Source organism: Corythoichthys intestinalis, chromosome 17, assembly GCF_030265065.1.
Source record: "Corythoichthys intestinalis isolate RoL2023-P3 chromosome 17, ASM3026506v1, whole genome shotgun sequence".
Classification (NCBI taxonomy): domain Eukaryota; kingdom Metazoa; phylum Chordata; class Actinopteri; order Syngnathiformes; family Syngnathidae; genus Corythoichthys; species Corythoichthys intestinalis.
Genome location: NC_080411.1, coordinates 35,571,340 through 35,591,976, shown reverse-complemented (window position 1 = coordinate 35,591,976; position 20,637 = coordinate 35,571,340). Strand labels below are relative to the sequence as shown.

At 39.0% G+C, this 20,637-nt stretch overlaps 1 protein-coding gene across 3 annotated transcripts in view; it reads left to right on the top strand.

Annotated features, from left to right (window-relative positions):
• The window catches only part of brinp1 (bone morphogenetic protein/retinoic acid inducible neural-specific 1), a 333,495-nt gene that overhangs the window by 239,372 nt on the left and 73,486 nt on the right, over positions 1 to 20,637 (top strand). For all 3 annotated transcript variants that reach the window (XM_057818881.1, XM_057818882.1, XM_057818883.1), the window contains exon 5: positions 3,914 to 4,019. In XM_057818881.1, coding sequence (XP_057674864.1) covers positions 3,914 to 4,019 — 106 coding nt within the window. The remainder of the gene's footprint in view (positions 1 to 3,913; positions 4,020 to 20,637) is intronic.

Here is a 20,637-nt window from a genome sequence, read left to right as displayed (position 1 = left end):
ATCAATAAACATAATGAATTTTACAAAAGACTTTCCCCACATTTCTTTGCAGTAAGATAAGTGTATGGAACACTTGTAATACAACAGGCTTTACGGAAAAATGCAATTTCACCAACCATTTGTTGCTTGTTAGCTTTAATGGCCTATTTTGTGTCACATTACCCTTTGCAGGATGTAAACATTAGGTTTTTATTGAAACAAAATGCTGGCGGTAGACCCCATTTTCTTCTTGTTTGTCTTATGGGTTGAAATTTAACCCTGTTATTGTAGACTGACTGGAAATAATGTAAAAGTTATACATACTTTCTTTAGATTATGACCTAAAAGTTCATTTGATTGAATTTTTATATTTCAACTGAACTATTTCGATAAGGAATTTTCTTGATAAGATGATAGCACTAGTAAATCTAAAGTCCACTGCAAGGTGGATTACTGCTGTTAGTTAAATGGCATCATGCCAAAATAGACAGGTGTACAATTTTCTTATCACGTATTAAACTGCTGCCAGTTGAGATGCCTGAGATGAGCCATCCGTCCCATTTACTGCAATGTGTTCAGACATTCCTCTACTAGTAAGTCATTAAATATTACAATGCTATCCTTTTACAAGCGTGCGTCCTACGGCTCGTTGGACAGCAAATGCAAGCTTTCTTTATGCCCCTCCCAATGAGTTTTTTTTTTTTTTTTTTCAAGTCTCCCTCTCGCTTTAACGACCTACGAAATGCATCTGTCTAATTTCTTGCATGTCAGCACACCATCTGCTGCATGATCAACATGAAAGACAGGATAAAAGTATGTGATGAACAAACTTTTCCTCATTATTACAGTGAAACCTCTGCTTTTTGTAGGTATAATATACAGTGGTATGAAAAAGTGTCTGAACCTTTTGTAATCTCTCACATTTCTGCATAAAATCACCATCAAATGTGATCTGATCTTTGTCAAAATCACACAGATGAAAATACAATGTCTGCTTTAACTAAAACCACCCAAACATTTATAGGTTTTCATATTTTAATGAGGATGTTGTGCAAACGATGACAGAAGGGAGAAAAAATAAGTCATTGAAACATCACTATTAATATTGTATGCCTTCCCCCCATCCCCCTTGGCAGCAGTAACTTTACCTGACGCTTCCTGTAGCTGCAGATCAGTCTGGCACATAAATCAGGACTAATCTTGGCTCATTGTTCTCTACAAAACTGCTGTAGTTCAGTCAGTTTCCTGGGATGTCTGGCACGAATCGCCGTCTTTAGATCACAGCATCTCAATGGGGTTCAAGTCTGGACTTTGACTTGGCCACTCCAGTATTTTGTTCTTCTGAAACCATTCTGAAGTTGATTTACTTCTGTATTTTGGATCATTATCTTGTTGCAGCATCTATCCTCTTTTTAGCTTCAACTGTCTGACAGACAGCCTCAGGTTCTCCTGCAAAACATCCTGATAAACTTTTGAAATCATTCTTACGTTAACGATTGCAATTGATCATGATGCTCCCCCTTCACCATGCTCCACGGTGGGGATGAGGTGTTGATGTTGGTGAGCTGGTCAATTTTTTCTCCACACATGACGTTTTGTGTTACTCCCAAAAAATTCAACTTTGGTTTCATCAGTCCCCAAAATATTTTACCAAAGCTCCTGTGGAGTGTCCAATGGGCTTTTTGCGAACATTAAACGAGCAAAAATGTTTTTTTAGACAGCAGTGGCTTACTGCGTGGAGTCCTCCCATGAACACCATTCTTGATTATAGTTGTACATATAGTTGCTGTGTGCACAGAGATATTGGACTGTTTCAGTGATTTTTGTATGTCTTTCCAGACATCCAGACTTTTAGAGATGGTTTTGTATCCTTTCCCCGCTTTATACCAATCAACAATCCTTGATTGCATGTCTTCAGACGGCTTTTTTGACCAACCCATGATGCACATCCGACAATGCTTCTCATCAACACGTTTCTGAGCAGTTGTGTGTTTTATAGTGGCCAGGGCAGCTTTAAACCACTCATCAGTGATTGGGCACACACCTGACTTAAAATGTTTCGTAAAATTGGTTTCAATTGCTCTTTTAAGTCTCCTTAGGCAGAGGGTTCACTTACTTACTTTCCCCCTTCTGTCATTGTTTGCATGCTATCCTCATTAAAATATGAAAACCTATAAATGTTTGGGTGGTTTTAGTTCAAGCAGACACTGTACTTTCATCTGTGTGATTTTGACAAAGATCAGATCACATTTGATGGTGATTTTATGCAGAAATGTGAGAAATTCCAAAAGGTTCGATACTTTTTCATACCACTGTATATTTGTATATTATATATAATAAAATCATCGCCCGTATGAAATCTATTCATGTTGTTTCTCTTTCAGTGCCATTGACAATAATACACGTCCAATCATGTGCCTCTTTTCATCCTTCTGTTGTGATTTAAATGTTTGCCACTAGTAAACATCAGATCTATTTGAACTGGAAGTGATGGCAACGAATATTCTTTTTTCGAGGTTTTGGCTTTTTTTTTTCCCTCCAGCTTTTTTTCTTTTTTCAGATCGAAACATTTTTTTGTTTTGTCTGTTTTTTGTGGGACATTTCCGGGTCACTTTCTGTAGATATTGAATGACTTTCTGAAGTGTCTGTAGTGTTAGCAACAGACTGAATAACATTTGCTCCTTATTTTAACCGTTTAAAGGCTGTTTCACACTAGCCGCAGCCCAGTGTGAATCGGTGTGCGTCAACCCATTCATTTTGTATGTGGAAGGGTATTTCTTGGCGAAAGTGAGTGGCAGCGGCCATTTTGGACGGAGTTAAAATTCTTGAGTCAATTTTCTCAGAGGGGCGGGGCCCAAAATAAAAACTTATTCTATTTTCACAGCGCTGCCGAGCTGATGTCAACAACAATCTAGTTGCAGAGGGGCAGGAGTACTGAAATCTGTGCTATCAGGCTGTTTCGGCAGACAGATACACGCAAATCACGGCTGACGAAACATTGATAAATACGCTTTTTAGAGTTTCGCGAGCTCTGGGACACTCGAAAAACGACTCCCACATCTCCTTGCTAAACAAAATGATCTCGATGTGCATTTGTAAGAAAATGTAGTTCATGAAAAACAAAAAAACAAAAATTATTCACCTTCTTACTGAAACTAGTCAAACTTTGCACGGCTATTATAATTCCCCCTACTCTTTGAAATAGGAAAAATTGCTGTTTTCTTGCGCAACAATGAAAAATAAATGCATTGGTGCTTGGGACTATAGTAAATATGCTTGCTGTAGTCCACCCGCTTTTCTCTTCCTGACAGCGTCTACATAAGCCTACGTGGCTCCTCCCATTTTGCGCATGCCGTGGGCTGTTTTTTACACTGGGCTGCCGCTAGTGTGAAACAGCCTTTAGCGCCATTGACAATGATAGATTTACAGTCATGTAATTGAAATGTTTGTCACAAGTAGACATCCAATTCATTTGTTCATTCACTGCCATCCCTCTCAGTTCAAATGGATTAGATGTCTGTCGCCATCATTGGCAGCCAAGGGGTTACAAGACAATGTTGTCCAAACCTAGTGTGAAAGTCATATTAAAAGCAGGCTCTTCACATCAGAAAATCTTTATTATACCCTCTTGATGGCAGTTCAGGGTCGGGAGTCATTGTTGTACGTCTTGGTGTGGCCGTTTGGCATGGACATAAGCTTTTTATTCAAGAAAAGTGTCTGTCGTCGCCCCTCCTAAAAGTGTTTTAAGCTCATCCTTAGTGGTGAGTTAGGGCTTACCGCCAACAGTTTTATGTCAAATAATATGTTCATCTTTTTCAAATCTATCTAGAATGACACCCTAAATGTACACTTAAAGATTTAACAACAACCATTGTTCTCAAAGTCGCCTAGGCACAAAAATACCCATTTCGATTTTTTTATTGTCTCTTGATAGGTGACGGAGACACGCACGGGGCCACTGGGATGCAGCAGCTACGACAATCTGGACTCGGTCAGCTCCGTCCTGCTGCAGAGCCCCGAGAGCAAACTTCATCTGCAAGGTAAACAAAAAGCCAACGTGTTTGTATTAACCGTGTGACACTGTCACGCTTGGGTTAACTCAATTTTGTCCAAAATGGGACATAGTGCGTAACTCAATGGCTGCCCCTGACAGCAGTGCTGTACAATATGACGATATATAATCACTAAAACGATTTAAGGCCTCGTTTACAGAACAACGATCTTACACAATAATAAATAAGTGGCGTTTTGCCATTATTTTAATTCAGCATTTACACGACCACCGAAGCACAAAAGTGCATGAAACATCCAATTTGCCGATGTAGTATGCATTGCCAATGCGTAGGTGGCAGCACCAAAAACAAAAAGCACGAGAATGCATTACTTCCGTGTCCTAACATCCGCGGCTGACAGAACGTACCAATTCTTTCAATAACATAAGGGTGTCCCATCACCTTCCCTTCTGATGTTTCCTTTTTCGTCCTGGTCAAATAACAACATGGTGATGCGCATCAGGCTGTAATTAGAGTAGTGAATAGTTGACTCGATTCTTGACAGGCTGTAATTACAGTAGTGAATAGTTGACTCGATTCTTGAATAATGTTGAACGCAGTTAGGCTGTGTACAAGGTTGCTACTTGAAGACATGTTTTCGTACACTGTCAGACTAACCGCATGCACTGATGTCATCAGTATCTTCACCCCCTTCACTGACAAATATATTGGAGCATTATCGTCACCTTCTGTTGCAGAGCATGGAAGTCCGTTGTCACCCAAAACTCCCTTTGCATGTCAACTGTTTAGACGGTGACGACAGGGTGGAGTTTTTTCAAGATTTCCACTCTGAAAGGCGTTTTCAAATGTTTGCATTTTCAGCCCCCCAAAACGCTGGAAAAGATTTTGTATTGTCACCCCCGTTGCCCTTGTCATGTAAACAGCCCCTAAAAAAATGTATGTGTGTATCATCATTATCGCCATAAACAGACCTGTTCCTAAAATGTACATTTTGGACAGCAGATGGCACCTATTTTGTGTTTAGTTGCTACTGTATATTGATTCAGTGTGCCGTAGTAACAGCAGTGCCTCTATCACCACTCATTGGTTAGCCAATTGGCCTTTCCTGCCAACCAGTATTGTTTTCGTTAACTATGACTATAACGAAAATGTTTCGGCGATGAACAGTTTTTCATGACGAGACGATAACGGGCTAAAAACATGTCTTGGAAGACCAAAACACAACGAGACAAATGCCAGTTTTTTGTTTGACGAGATGAGAACGAGACAAAAAAGCTCAATAGTTTCTGTCACAAGTTCACAACGTGTTACATTTTATGTGTAGTTAGCCTTCATCGTAGCAGTGTCTTGCTGTGCCACTCAGGTGACGTGCTGTACCCCAACTCACCCACTTGTGTCCTCTCCAGTCTCCCCATTGCTAAGATTTGTCTTCTTATCTTGGCAAGACTGAATATGCAATGTTGCTTTAGCCCTTAAATGTTTGTGCTGAGTGATCATCACACACTAAATGTAACTCGCAACTAAGGGTGTAACGATACATGTATTTGTATTGAACCATTTCGGTACGTGGTCCTCGGTTCGGTACGGGGGCGTACCGAACGAGTTTCTGACGTAATGTAAAGTGCTGTCAAATTTAGCGCGTTAACGGGCGATAATAAATTTTTTGAAAGAATCACGTTAAAATATTTGAAGCATTTAACGCAAGCGTGGAATGCCCGCTCATGCTTCCCATAATCCCACTGTTACGTCCAACGGACGGCTGCTAAGGGCGTAACATAAAACGAGCCATGCACACAAGTTGCAAGTGGACACAAATTTATTCACACAAGTCAAACTCGCAATGAACAAAATATACAAAATGCGGAAGAAGCTGGCTTCAGCGTAAGCCCAGGCCAAAACAACAAACAAAATGAAACAACACTTGAACCCCACCCGCTAAGTAAACCCTGATCGTAAAAAAGAAAAAACAATACAGCCACTACCCTGGCTTCTACACTAAACAAAACTGGTTGAACGAAAACGGCAGTTTACCTCTACTGCTGCGGTGCTCTTATTTACAGTGGTGAACAAAAATGCAATCCAATCCAAAATCCAATAACGAATGAACACAAAATACCTCACCGAAAAAGCGGGAGTGTAACAAAATAGCGATTCATTCAGGTGAATGAATGGCGAGCAAACAGCTGGCAAGGAGGTACGCGGCACGTATGCTGTCAAATGCGAAGTTGCGAACTCTGTGTGTTGACTGTAAAATGACAAGCGGTCAGATGACTTTTGTTAACGCTGCCTTTATTTGGTTAACAAGACTCAGGCACAATACAACACGCATGCGGGTATGCAAGCTCAAAAACGGCCTAAGAGCTGTATTACCGTGTATCGGATTAGCTGCCGTAAAGCAAGTGTCGTTATTGCCGCAAATGTAAACAAAGCACTGCATAATGGATACATGTCAGACAGCGGCTAGTTCGGGTGACCCATCAGCGGCGGTGATGTCGTCTGCCCGTCCGGCGTCAATCAGAGTATGCCACGTTGGGAGGGGAGGCAGCCAGCTGGCGGACGTGGTGATCAGATGACTGATCTCAGAAAAAGATAACAATTAAACGGCCAGGACCGTCGCACCACTCAGAAGTGCAGTGAGCAGCGTGGGTAACGGTTAAATGTTAACATGGAAGATGGTTGGCCCTCTGGGTGGGGAATTCAAATTAAAAAAGAATATAGATGGAACCACTCTTCATTTCAGTGTTGCAACTGTTCAATTTTGCACATCAGATATTTATTTTAAAAAAAAAAGTCTTAGCCAAAGTTATTTTTATTTTGTTTTTCAAAATATCTACATTTCAGAATATTGTATTTTCTATTTTTGAGCAGAATTCTAGCTTTGCATAGGCTAATGTTCCTATTGTTGAAAGCACAAAAGTGTGTAATAAACAACTAGGACATTTATATTTTGCATTTTGTTTTCCTACTGTACCGAAAATGAACCGAACCGTGACCTCAAAACCGAGGTATGTACCGAATCGAGATTTTTGTGTACCGTTACACCCCTACTCGCAGCGTTAACACAACATTCACGTTCGTGTTAGCATTAGGCAATTGCCAAAGGCGAGCGTACTCTTAAACTCTTGGACAGCTTTTTTTACTTACAGTTCATGGCATCCAGGTGGGTATAATTCATTGAAAATAATGTACGGTTTCCCTGCTTTGTGGGTATTATCAGGTGATAGATTTGTAGATGCTTCAACATGTGCTTGTCTGTCAATTTTCATTTGAAATTATTTATTTATTTTTAGTTTTACAGATGAAAACATTTTTAGCAAACGTCGACTAAAACTAGACAAAACGAGAAATTTTCAAATTTTACAGACGAAACCGTTTTTAGCAAACGGTCGACTAAACCAAGACAAAAGTAGTCTTGAGTTTTCGTCAACAAAAACTAAATGAAGATATGACTAAGATTAATAAACCAACAACAAAAACAACAGAGCTGGCAACGGTATGTGAGTAATGGACGCAAAACAATTGAAAATGGGAACCAATATCAAATTCATATAGAAAACAGACAATTCCTTCCAATATCAATTTTGATTTATTATTAATAACATTATGCTAACTTAAAATTCACCAGTTTAAATAGTCATATCCACCATTCACAAGTATTAGATAGATATTTTTTAATTTGAGCAAAAATACTGCTCCTGCAGTTCTGCTTCTGGTTAAACTGGCTAGTTTTTAGGTTGCTGTACTACTTGTTACATTTAATATTTGTGTATGGTCAATTTATTATGAATCCAAAAATAATGGGGGGCAGGGTGTAAAAGAGTTCATAAATTCGCACCAAAAAAAAAAAAAAAAATCGTATGATGTTGTGGTTTATATATCAAAATCGCGATATGAAATCGCCTAGATCGCGTTAGATTTTTCTATTTTTCCGATCGCACAGCACAAATTGACAGTGATAGATGTCCGCTCCACTTGAAATGGGAGGACTGGCTAGTGATAGACTCATTTAAATTCACAGCAGAAGGATGAGAAGAGCCACATGATTAGACTTCAATCATCGTCGAAGGCACAGAAACATTATATACATATACAATATCTAATTAACAGATATACTGTAAAAAATCACTGATTTCATAGACATTCAGAACTGAAAACCGATCGTGGGGTTTCTTTCAATATTAAACTTTAACGGTCCAGCAGTTACCGTATTTGAAGATCTTAAACAATGTTGCAAACTAATTACCAGAACCGCCAATCGATGTCAAAGACAGCACGGCGTATAATCTGCGGTCAAGTATTTGAACAGAGTGATTGCTTCTTTTGATCCAGCCGAGTTTACCGAGGCGATTACGAGCAGCTGGAGATTCTCAAAAGGCACATTTTCTACATTCCGACTCCTGTGATAGTCTCCTTTCCCTTTAACAAAGCGATCGTTATTTGTCCTCTAAAATCAGAAGCGGTTTTGTCAAAGGAACTATTTAAGTTGTCTCTTGCTCTGTGGATTCCAAAGCTATACTCTGGAGTACTTGCTTTGTTCTTTGTAAGTATTCTTCATCGGGTTTTGATGACTACCTTGGGCAACATATATAAAATAACTTGTTTGACTGCCATTGACAGCGATAGACGTCCAATCAATTTTGACTAGGAGGGGCGATTGAAACAACATTTCATGCGCGCATGCTCTTCGTAACAGCCTTCAGCCTAATGTAGCACACTAGTGCCTGTGTTGTTCTGTTCTGAAACAACCTAACAGTCACTGTTGAGCTTTGTTTTGTTTCAAGTTATTCTTTTAAACAATGTTCGATTTGCATTTAAGTTCCACACTTTGTTGCAGCTGGGGTTGCGTTATAAAAAAATAAATAAATACATAAATAGAATTAAGGTGAGTGGCTGGTATTCATCCTTGAATATAATGGCATTCAAGCGATTGAGAATTCACCTGAAAAGGTATTTTTTATCGAAGGACTAAACTTTAATTTTAGCCCATTTTAAGTAGAAGTAGGTGGTTTAACTTTACGAACAAATCATCGCAGCGGTTTTCAAGCGATGACACTTTGCACAGCTCATAAAGAGAGGCCGATTCCCAGCAGAGCACTTTGAAGGTAGGCACCACGGAAATAATGACATCCACTTATTTAATTTGCCCATTTTGTCTTAAGCGCCAGTGTTCGTATAGCAATTAGTCTTCTTTTATCCTGACTATACGTATTGTTTGCATGCCTCTCAAAGCCAGCCACGTGCCCCCTTCAGAAATTTCTTCTCTTGGGAACAAAATCTGCAAAGCTTAAACCTTTTCATTTTCCACAGTTGACTTGACTGTTTGATTTAGCCTGAATTTAACATAATGTTGATCGGATTAAAGCTTTGGAAAATATTATTTTGCTTTTCTTTTGACCTGGCTATTATAAGAACCTGAAAGAGAGGTCGCTGACATTTTTCTTGGCATCTTTATAGAAATCATTTGTCGGTTTGATTCAATATGACCATTGTCATTTATGGGCGTGGGCCACAAAAGTCTGGATTACGATGGGATTTAACATTTGATTAAGACAGTGCTTCTCAATTATTTTCTGTTACGCCCCTCTCCCAGGAAGACGTAAATGTTTCTCTCTGCCGCCAATGTAAATAGTATCATTTGTCTATAAAATGATTATTTGTATAAGTACACCTCTGCATAACATTGTGTCCTTTTTATATTAACTCATTCACTCCCAGCCATTTTCACCGGTGCAACCCCCTTCGCTCCCGGCATTTTTTGCAAGGCACACAGAAAATTCTGTTCTATTGCTATTTAAATATGGAACCCACCAAAAGAAAGATTAGACTCTGTTCTTTCAGCAGGAAAAAAAAGTTCATATCCTTTTCCATTCTTTAGAAATCAGCATTAGAAAATAGCTTAGTTTGAGCAACTTTCCAATTTCTGAAAAAAAAAAAAAAACAGAAATTTAGCTTTTTGTGAAAGCATACATTTCAAACATAACTTTGACTTTAACACAGCTATTTTTTGCTTCAGTTACATCCCAAACATCTGAAAAATGTTTTCCTTTTACAAAATAACATAACAAGAAAAAAAGAGCTTTTGATAGCAAAGTAACTATTTACACTTAACTAACTGAAAAATTACGCTGTCAGCCGACGTGACAGCCGGGTAAACTTTTCCCTCATTGTCGCCTGAAGCAAGGATTTTTTTGAGTCTCTGCGGGGCTTGCTCGGCGAGCAGCACGGACTCAGCGGCATCGTCTGGTGGTGGTCCCGCTCGTTTGCTTGGCATCCCGGTCGTCCTCTAGGTATTTCTCCATTCGGTCGTCTTCCACCGGCGCCCCGGCTGTGCACCACGGCCATTTGTTGCCGTTGAATCAGGTTGTGGATCTTGCCAAATGCGCTACTGCCTTCCAGTGGCCAGTTTTATTGCTTTAAAATGGATTTTCAGCTTTGTGCTTTGTAGCAAAATTGCATCAGAACCCAGAGATGTCTCTTGTAAAAAAAAAAAAAAAAAAGTAAAAGACGTATAAATACGTCTTTAGGACACCGAAACAATTAAAAATAGAATGTATTCATACGTTTTTTGGGAGCAAATGAGTTATAGGCAGGGGTGCACATAAGTAGTCCGCATGCGCACATGCGTACTGGACGTAGACAAACGCACTGGCCCTCAACGGCTTCCATACGCTTTTGCGTACCGATGGCTGACCACTGTATTTGCGGCGGACACGAGAAAATCACTTCTTAAAATGTCAAAGAGGCAGGCCCCACTGAGTAATTATTTCCGTCTTCCCCCACCCCCGTCAAAATACAGACAGACGACAGAGACGTCACCGGAGCTACCGGAAAAAAGGACTTTTGCCGTAAAGTGGCTGCAGGAGGTACCATGGCTAGAAGCAAATGATGCTCGCACGGAAATCTGGTGCAACATTTGCCGTGAGAATCCCAATGTCGTTAATAAGGGTAGCACATTTTATGTAGGGTCAAAGAATTTTAGCCATCCAAACTTTGAAAAGCACGAAAAAAACAGAGCACGTGGCAATTAGGCAAACTATCGATGTCAGACAGGACCCCACTCGCCCTATGGACAAGTGGCGGAAAAAAGTTATTGAAGAACAGCGCCATGCACTGACAAGCGTGTTTTTGCTCGCATTTCACAAAGTTAAACATGCACGTTCAATGAGCTCTTATGAGGAGGACATCCCACTTTTACAAAGGCTTGGAGTTAATGTGGGAGCCGCATAATGCCCCTTTTTTTTAATTAGTGCTTTTATGTTTATTTCTTTACATTTCAATTCAAAGTGATGGCAATTTTGTTGTGCCACTTGATAATCAAGCATTAATTGTTAATATAATTAATTAAAAGTAATTGGCTCTAAGTAAAGCTTGTCATAATTTTATCGCATCAGGCGGGTCGGCTCTCAAGCTCAATGAGGACCAAGTCACATCTCCAGGTCCTCCTCTGAGAACCTGGGCAAAAAAAATATGTGCACCCCTGGTTATAGGAAATAAGTAATGTAGATCAATTTACAATAAAATATAACTTTGTTTTGTTTATGACAGAAAAGACTTAAAGCGCATCATTTTGCCTGAATTAGAAAAGGATTTTTTTGTTTTTAAAAGAGTACCTCGGACTTAGTCTTGTAGGCTCTAATAAGTCACAAATGTTCTGATTTATTAAAAGATGTTATTAGAAACACATAAAATATTGCCATTGATTTAAAAAAATCTATAAAATTTAGTACATGTTTTGACCTATGGAAGGCGTTGTGGAATAACACGTTGGTGCTCAACCATGCAAATGCTTCCATGTTGCAGATAACTACTTTTGTTTAGGAATAATTTATTTTTATTTAAGCGCGCAGTGGACACTCGAGGTGATGACGTAGATTGTCACTGTCACTTCACGAATACTACCTGGTTACTGCAGTTCCTTCTACGCGGCGAGACATCCAGCAATTGCGCTCATCGGTTAAAAGTTCTTTCTGTTTGTGTTTTTATTGTCTTTTAGAACTTTTTCATTGCCTCAAAATTATTTTATGTATATATTTTTTAATTTATTTCTAGTGCGGTCAAATTTATCGCGTTAACGGGCGGTAATTAATTTTTTTAAATTAATGACATTAAAATAATTGACGCAATTAACGCATTCGCGGATTGACCCGCTCATGCATTGGCAAAAACATATTACAATGACGCTGTTTTTACCCATTGAGAGCTAACAGGCATAGAAGTTCGAGTGGACACAGGCGTTCACTGGACTGCGCTGTTTATTGGCAAAAGCTTTGGCAACTCTTTCACAACAAACATAACTATTGTGGTGAGCGACATGGGGAAGAATGACAGAAGTTGATCTTTATCTTTTTCATACACCATTTGCAGCCACCACTGACAGTCATGGTTGCCCAACTTCCCATCATGCATCTGGGCGGAACAGTTAGGCAGCTACAGTATCATTTAGTGAAAGCACAACAAAAATAATATTAATAATATTATATATAATATTCCTATCCCTCAAAAAAATAATTTTCACAAAAAGAAAAGCGCTCAATGCAAAGAGAACTGGCATTCCCAATGCTATGCAAAATACACATAAAATTGACTCAGACTTTGCCTAGACTTTGGCTAGATCTCTAATTAATGTAAAACTCGCCATTGACACCTTGTGGTGTATTTCAATTACTACCTTACGTAGTTAAAGACTCTGTGGAAGAACGGCAACGTGACGTCCCACTCGGCGACGTCAACAATGGCGAGCTATTAGTTTTTTTAATGAAAATTTTACAAATTTTATTAAAACGAAAACATTAACAGGGTTTTTAATGTAAAATTACTATAACTTGTACTCACATTCATCTTTTAAGAACTACAAGTCTTTCTATACATGGATCCCTTAAACAGAAATAATGTTAATAATGTTAATGCCATCTTGTGGATTTCTTGTTATAATAAACAAATACAGTACTTATGTACAGTATGTTGAATGTATATATTATAAATGTATATACAGTATATTGTCGTTCCATTCCAACAATAATTTACAGAAAAATATGGCATATTTTAGAGATGGTTTGAATTTTTATTGATTACAATTATTTTTAAGCTGTGATTAACTCGATTAAAAATTTTAATCGCTTGACAGCCCTAGTATTTTCTTATACTTTTAAGCACTGTGTTGTGATACCTTTAAAGCAGATTGTTGATCTAATGACCACATTAGTCACGTAGCATTTTAAACCACCCTTATTGATATTGCTATGTTTAAGTATTTTCTTAAGGCATCTTTAGTATGTTCTGTCTATAAGTGTCTAAACACAACAAGCTGAAAACGTGCGGTAGTACTTTGGGTGTCAAATTCGCCTCTTGTAGATGTTTCACTGGTGTAGCACATTTTGGCAGAACACCGTTTTTTTTCATACTCTCGTCTCGTCTCATCCCGTCTTCCCTGTTCGTTTTGCTTTTGCTGCTTGTTTTCTGAAAAACAAACAGTGCTGTCATGCTCATTAACGTTCCTCTCAGGTTCAAATTGAAAGGGTTTAACAGATGACATGTTGCTGGAGTCATACTCTGGAAGCCCGGCAGCGTAACCATGTTATGTCACCGCCCTGCGATGTCAACAACAATGGCGACCTACTAATTAAACTAATTTTACAAATTGTATAAAAACAAAAACATCAAGAGGGGTTCCAAGATGAAATTATTTTTAAGAACTACAAGTCTCTCTTTCCGTGGATCCCTTTAGGTCACATCCAAACTGTAAAAATGCAGTTAAGGTTAATTTTTGACCATTTGATCCTGAAATTTAAAATTTAGTCAAATCAATTAATGATAATAAATTCAAATTGATTAGCACCATGAACTCATGAGGACAATATGCCAAACAATTTGACCGAAAAAAACAAAAATGAATAGAACAAAAAAGACAGTGTATTTGGACAGGGACCGTTAATATTTTTGCTGCAGGCAGTATCAGCTCCTTTGCATTGGTGTGGGGTTATTTTGCTCTGAGCAACTAGGTATGCTACCTTAAATGATGCTAACAGTGCTCGCCGGTTTACTGATGTAACACTGACAAAGCGGGACAGCTGTTGGCAATATTCGACACGTTTTTGCTGGGGGAAAAAATCAAGCAGCTTATCAATGTGATTGGGGTCTAATGTCTTTAAGTGACGTCTTATTTGATTTGGCTTCCTGTTGTCCGCTGCAAACATTTTTAGACACGGTAAATGGACTGGTCTCCTCATCTCGCACTGTATTAAAAGCCAAATGCTACGCTTCGTCATATTTCCTCGTCTTAACTCTTCATATATCCAGTGCTCTTTACTGTGTGCTTTTGTTTGGTTCAAAAATACTGCACACACTCTGAAAATGGGAGCGCCACTGCCACTCACTGAGTGGATGCACAATTACACTTTATTGTAGTACAGCAAAAAAGTATGTTCTGAGGTCACATGTTGTACCCCTGGCATTGCTCTGCACCCCAGGGGGCTGGATTAAGAGAAAAACAGACTTTTGTGTATTTAACTATTTATAGGGCACTTATTGCACTCATGAGTTGCCATTGACAGCTTTTAGATGTCTGATGAATTTAGACTGGGAGGGGCAAATGAACAAATCGATGGGTATTTATAATATACATGTACTTTTTCTTTTACTAACAACAACACATACTTTGTAAATACTGTACATAATGTATGCTTGGGTTGGCAGTGAATGAGTTGGTGGCAAATAATCAGGTTTTTATTTTTGAATATTTATTTTTAATTTTTAGTTCAAGATGATTTTAATCGTAAAAATGGGACTTTTTTTTTTTTAATATATAATTTAAAAAATGATAAGGTCGATATTAATTTATATTCATTTTATTTAAAAAAAATATATATATATATAGCAATTCTTAGGGACAGTGACAGTTTTTGGCAATAATATTAGGACTGAAAAACAAACTATAAAATATCTGAACCCGTAAAGACTATCCACATAAAGTTGTGTTCAAAATTATTCAACCAGATCACATTATGAATTGTACAATCAACAATCCATTTGTTTAGATTACCCATTTTTTTTTTTTTTTTTTTTTGTGTTTATGACAGAGGCGTACATATAAGAGCAGCAGTATTGTTTCATGCCAAAAAGAGTCCAACAAATGCAGTGTTTGCTTTGAGGATGTTCATAGAGAAGTACAGAGAAGGTCAGAAGGAGCTGCATTGTGTCTTTGTGGACTGGAGGAGGCCTATGACAGAGTGCCCAGAGAGGAACTGTGGTTATGGATGAAGAAGTCTGGTGTGGCAGGGAAGTATGTTCAAGTGGTGCAGGACATGTATGAGGACTGTAGGACATTGGTGAAGTGTGCTGTTGGTGTGACAGAGGAGTTCAAGGTGGCAGTCGGACTCCATCAGGGGTCAGCTCTGAGCCCCTTTGGGTTTGCTATGGAAATGGACAAGACGATAGACAATGATAGATAGGGATCTCTATGGACTATGATGGTTAGGACCGGGAATGAGCATATAAGAGGGAAAGCACATGGTAAAGGATATGGAGATAAAGTCAGAGAGGCCAGATTGAGAAAAAAGTGAGTATATTGGCAAAAGGACACTGAATTTACATATGCCAGATACGAGGTCTAGAGGATGTCCAAAGAGGAGTTTTATGGATGTAGTTAAAGAGGACATGAAGGTAGTTGGCGTGAAAGCAGAGGATGCAGAGGAAAGGGTTAGATGGAGACACCTGATTCGCTGTGGCGACCTTTGAACGGAAAAGCAATGATTTTAAAATTAAATGTCATACTTGTTACAACACTATACAGCAGTGTTATGGTTTAATAATCTAACACAACTGTAGCTGGGCATCATATTTTGGGTCAAGTGGGCGACATCGGTAGTCCTCAACCTTTTTTGCACCACTGACCGATGTGATTTTTTCACGGACCAGCAATGTGTGGAAGAAAAACACAGCAAATATGAAATAACACGACGGGGCTTTAAGGGAAAATGTAACTCAACATGCGCTGAATCAACCTTTTTTTAACAGCGGCCTCTCCTAAAACTTGACGGCAAATATCTTTGGTCACAGATGTAATGAGATCTTCTCCAATCGTGAAAAGTTTGCCCGTTTGCTAGCATTAGGCCACATATTATGTAGAGAAGTTTTTGTTGTCTTCGTGGTTGGTGGATCCTTTTCTGGCTCGTAAGGTGGCATTTTCAACGTAAAAAAGCTGTCCAAAGATGTCTATTTTTATTTTTTTATTTGCGTGACATGTTCTTAACAAGTAACGTCACTCTTGTGCGCCGAAAGTCGTCTCTACAACAACACAGATGGCGAACGGGAGAGCCGAGAATATGTTCCAATCCGCGGTAAAATCAGTTTTAAATTACCAAAAACACATCGACACAAGTCATTGACAACAGTCAACATGGCTCGCGCTAGCAATGTTGCACGCTAGTTACTTGTCGCTTTAACAATGTCACGTCTGCCCATCGCTGATTGGTCCACTTTGCTGTCTGTTTGCTGTGGCTTGCTCCACCCTGGGAATTTGATCAGCCGGACGGTCGCCAGACTCAATCGCTGGAACAGCGGTGAGTCTGGTATACCAGGCAACATCCAGGGCATTGACGGTGATGCACGTCCAAATTTTTCATTCATTTTAAATGGCAGAAAAAACATGTGTGGCTGTGATTTTTTACCATTAACTTTACATTAGAGTGTATTGATATTCAACTGTCACCCAAGTAAAGCTATGCCATTGACTAGAGGTGTGCATCGGCACTGCCCTCACGATTCGATTCGATTACGATTCGGAGGGCCACGATTCGATTCGATTCGATTCAGAGGGCCACGATTCGATTCGGTTCGATTCGGCCATGCATCACGATGCATTAAAGCCTGGGATGCATTAAAATGCTAAACCAAAGCATATTTTTCGTGAATCATGAGGCAACACAAGCGGTCAGACATTAAACAACTTTTTATAGGCTCTTGTGTCATTCCTGGTTGTAGTCAAATGAAAATAGTAATATATAAATAAAAAAAATTAAAAAAAAAAAAAAAAAACATCACAGCATTTAATTAGTGCTTTGAATGAGACCAGGGCTTTCTTTTTTTTTTTTTTTTACACACACCGCATAAGTTTGGTCAAGTTTCCCACCAACCTCATAGAAGCCAAAATGTCTCCATATGCCTGCTTTCAATGTCTTTGGTGCGTCAATAATCTTTCGCACTCCCTCTTTCTCCGCTTCAGCCATTGTTGGTATGACTTATCTCTCTGCTTTCTCGATTGGCACTGCGCAATTGCGCATGTCTGTGACGTTACTCCCGTGAGGAAGCAAATTTGGGTTGCTCGTCCCCCCTGCATTTCTTGTACAATAGCTCCCTCTACAGGTAAACATGAGAATAATAATACAAATGGGGAAACCAAATCCATTGCATCACTGGAAGATTTTTGAACGGACTTATATATTTTAATATGTGCTGAATCGATTCGGCTTGTTGCCCGCATCGAATCGCATCGTCCATGGCCCGCATCGGGATGCATCGCCGAATCGATTATTGTTGACACCAGTACCATTGACTGCTATGCATGTCCAAATTTTCCGTTCATTTTAAATGGCAGAAAAACATATGTGCCTGTGATTTTTGACCATTCACATAACATTGGAGCGCATTGACATTTAACTGACACCCAAGTCAGACTAGGCTATTGACGGCTGTGCACGTCCAAATTTCCATGTCGGCTTTCTGATGACTCTTGGGTATACGGTCACTACGCTCGCGGTTGGACCACCAGGTTATTTCAGAAGCCTCGTCAACAATTACAGGAAAGTCTTAATTTTATTGCTGCTTTTGTTTATATATGATTGTGTTGTATGTTGAAAAATTAAAGACTGTACATCTCAATTGTGACAAATACACTGTCGCTGTCTCTATTATTTCCAGGAACAGATCTGATGTGCCTACGTCATTATCCAAGACAAGCGCGCATAGATATATAAATATAGATGGTAGCTCCAATGGATTTCATCCTATCCAGTTTTATTATTATATCTATAGAGTAGAAAGGCAGATTGATGTGTCAAGAGGCAATGGCCAGAATGTTGTTGTTATTAAATAATTTCATATATCTGTGCGGCCCGGTCCCTAATGCGACACGGACCGGTCTCCAGCCTGATGTTTGAGGATACCTTGACTAAATTATTTACATGATGCAGTTTTATATATTTGGATATCTGTGGTCAACTGGCTGAAAGAGTTGAGCCCATGTTGTTCCACGCTTTGGCATTTTCTCCCCTTTCTTTTACTCTATCACTTCTTGAGACAAAAAAATAAATCTGAATCTGTCAGATGGGGTTTGGCAAAAAAGTATGCTTAATTAAGACCTTAAAAAAAAAAGACAGGTTACAAGTCCTTGCTTGGACACCACTCCAATTATGATTTGGAAACAAAGTTGGTTTAAGTAACTGAAAGTGACAGATGCTTTATTTCTTTAGATAGGAAAAAAATCCTATTGGAAGCTTTGGCCATCTGGACAAACTTTCGAACCCCCTAAAGCCATTCCATTGCCTTTTTTTTTCCTTTGAGGAAAAATGAGTCGCTGGTCTTTATAGTTAATGCTTCCCCCTTAGTTAAGCTCTCAAAGGCACCCTCTTTTTGACAATATAAAGGAAAGCAAAGTTTCTGAAGAAAAATTGACACCGGGCATCTTTAGGCATCAATTTTGCCTTTCAACACTTTCCACTGCATCTCATCCATATATTTTATAGAGTGCTTGAATTGTTTAAGTTAGACAATAATCGCAAAGGAAGTGACTTATGAATGCTCCCAAAAAATAACAGCAAATAACGATATACCAACAAGAAGTGCCAGAAATGTCCCTAATTAATGTCAGCAAATCAAGAGAAAGTGAGCTAATATCAACAGGATGTGACCCTGAAATGCTCCAAAACTAACAGGAAGTGACACGCACATGCCCCAGAACGAACCCTTTCATACCCAAATGGACTTTTTAATTCAGTTATTTATTTATTTTATGTATTTAACTCATTGCCTGCCATTGACGGCGCTAGACGCCCATTTTGACCAGGAAGAGGCAACTTTACGACACCAAAGGCTCATCTGCCATTTTTTAAAAAAACTTTAATAATGTTTACTTTTGTTTTGAGAGGAATGGTTTTTTTTTGGCGCAGGAAGCATAGAGCATGTAGTTGTCATGTACCAGTGTACCAGCATATTGCATCACACTCATGCATTACAAAGCTTACATCACAAAGACTATGTACTCTTTAACATGTCGCAAAGAACAACTGAGAACAGTATATAAGGCACGAAAACATTGCATTCAGTGTCAGGTCGTCAGCGATTCAGCATAAATGGTAAATGGTAACTACGTTTGCATGCCAACTAGCCATAACCGCTTGACCTGATTGTTTTATTTGCATGTCAACATCAATAAAATCATGTGTCTGCGATACGCAACTGGTTCCTCTCTCGTACATGACAGTGGTACTTCCACACGCGAGTAAAAGCGCATGTACACACGAAGAAGAACGTATTTGCGCACATGAAGAAGAGTGCACGCGCACACACGAGGAAGAGCATATTTGCGCCCACGAAGATGTCGCCCAGCCAGATTACAGCTGCAAGCCTGCGTGCACATTTGTTGCTTGTGAAGCATCCACAGTGGCAACACCTGTATTTAACACATTTTGTATTGTTTATTGTGTGGTTTTAGTTGTGGTCAAATACTCGGGGCGATTTTATGTGATTGTTTTTGATGATGTGCGGACCAGAACTGATATACAGTGGGGAGAACAAGTATTTGATACACTGCAAATGTCAAATATTTGTTCTGTACTGTATGCTAATAATTTTTGTGGATTGTTATTGCTGTATCAGCAGCTAGTTATAAACGTAAATTTGCTGTTATTGAAGATGAAATTGATCGAATTTCATTTTGATTTTACCATAATTTTCACATTATAAGGCGCACCTGACTATAAGTCGCCACCCACCAAATGTGACGAGAAAACAGGATTTGTTCATAGATAAGCTGCAATGGACTATAAGCCGCAGCTGTCCTCACTGTATTATGGGATATTTGCACCAAAATATATTAACCAGTAACGCTTTCTTTGACAGCAGCATCATACAAGTGTCATAAGAACAAATTAACTACGATGAAGCTTTGAACCAATTGGCTGCATAGCTTTATTGCTTCAATAAGCTTCATTTGGCCATCTCTGCACCCTTGGGGTAGAGAGTCAACCTCTTCTGCAACCTGCTGTCAACACTGTTGTTGTCCAACATGCCTCCTAGCATGCATTGCAGCGCTACAGATGTAAATAACAATCAAAATTCATGTTCTGTGCTTATTATTTTTTCAGTTACTGTTCCACTTGTTTCATTAATTGCTACTAGTTATGGTATTTAGTAACACTTTATTTTACAATGGCGCCATAAGACTGTCATTAGACGATCATAACTATGACATGACACTGTCATGAGCATTAATGAATGCTTATAACAAATGTCATTTAGTGTTATCCGTCAAATTATCTCACTTTTGAGTGGATGTAAAAGATCCAAACTGCACATGAATGGAGTTAGTAGTATAATTTGCTGGATGACACTTAATGACATCTATCATAAGCATTATTTACATCTGTAGCAC